This window comes from Solanum lycopersicum, chromosome 10, assembly GCF_036512215.1.
Source record: "Solanum lycopersicum chromosome 10, SLM_r2.1".
Classification (NCBI taxonomy): Eukaryota; Viridiplantae; Streptophyta; class Magnoliopsida; order Solanales; family Solanaceae; genus Solanum; species Solanum lycopersicum.
The window spans coordinates 32113876-32114721 of NC_090809.1; the positions used below are offsets into that span (position 1 = coordinate 32113876).

Consider the following 846-nt stretch of genomic DNA (forward strand, 5'->3'; position numbering starts at 1 on the left):
AGGTTCATAAGCTTCAAAAATACTAAAACTCACACAATAACCAAACGAATGACCAGGTGAACGATCTGTCAGTCCCAACAAGTCATAAATGACTTGGAATCGCTATAGGAACGCTCTAAACGATGTACAGAAGATAAAACACTAAAAATGACAACAAGGGTCATTACAATATCCTCTACTAAAAAGAACTTTCGTCCGCAAAAGTAAGGGTCAAGAAGTACCTGAAGGCTCAAACAAGCCGGGAAACTGCTCTCGCATCTCCTGCTCGGTCTCCCAGGTAGCCTCCTCGACTGAACGATGCCTCCAACGGACCTTAACAATAGGAATGGCTCTCGAGCGCAATTTCCTCACATCTATGGCTAGGATGGCAACTGGCTCTTCTACAAATGTCAAATGATCATCCAACTTAATTGCATCATACTGGAGCACATGGGACTCATCTGGAATATATCGACGTAGCATTGAGACATGGAAAACTGGATGGATGGATGAAAATGCTGGAGGTAGGGCCAACTCATAAGCAACCTCCCCAACTGTCCGAAGTATCTCAAAAGGCCCAATATACCTGGGGCTAAGCTTACCCCGTCTCCCAAATCTCATCACACCCTTCATGGGAGACACACGGAGAAATACCCGATCACCAACAGAGAATCTCAAAGGTCGACGCCTCCGATTCGCATAACTCTGGTGCCTACTCTAAGCTGTCCTGAGTCTATCCTGAATCACTCTCACCTGTTCCAAAGCCTCCTGAATCAAATCTGTACCTCGCGGCCTAGGCTCTGTAGACTCGAACCAGCCCACTGGAGTGCGACAACGCCTACCATACAAGGCCTCAAACGGGGCCAT

General features: G+C 47.0%; 1 protein-coding gene across 1 annotated transcript; it reads right to left on the minus strand.

Moving 5' to 3' along the window:
• Positions 1-210: 210 nt before the first annotated feature.
• LOC138338793 (uncharacterized) lies at positions 211-846 on the minus strand. Its single transcript, XM_069289879.1, has 2 exons — positions 733-846; positions 211-606 (listed from the first exon to the last, which is right to left on the minus strand). Exons 1-2 carry the CDS (start codon positions 844-846, stop codon positions 211-213), a joined length of 510 nt encoding a protein of 169 aa, XP_069145980.1.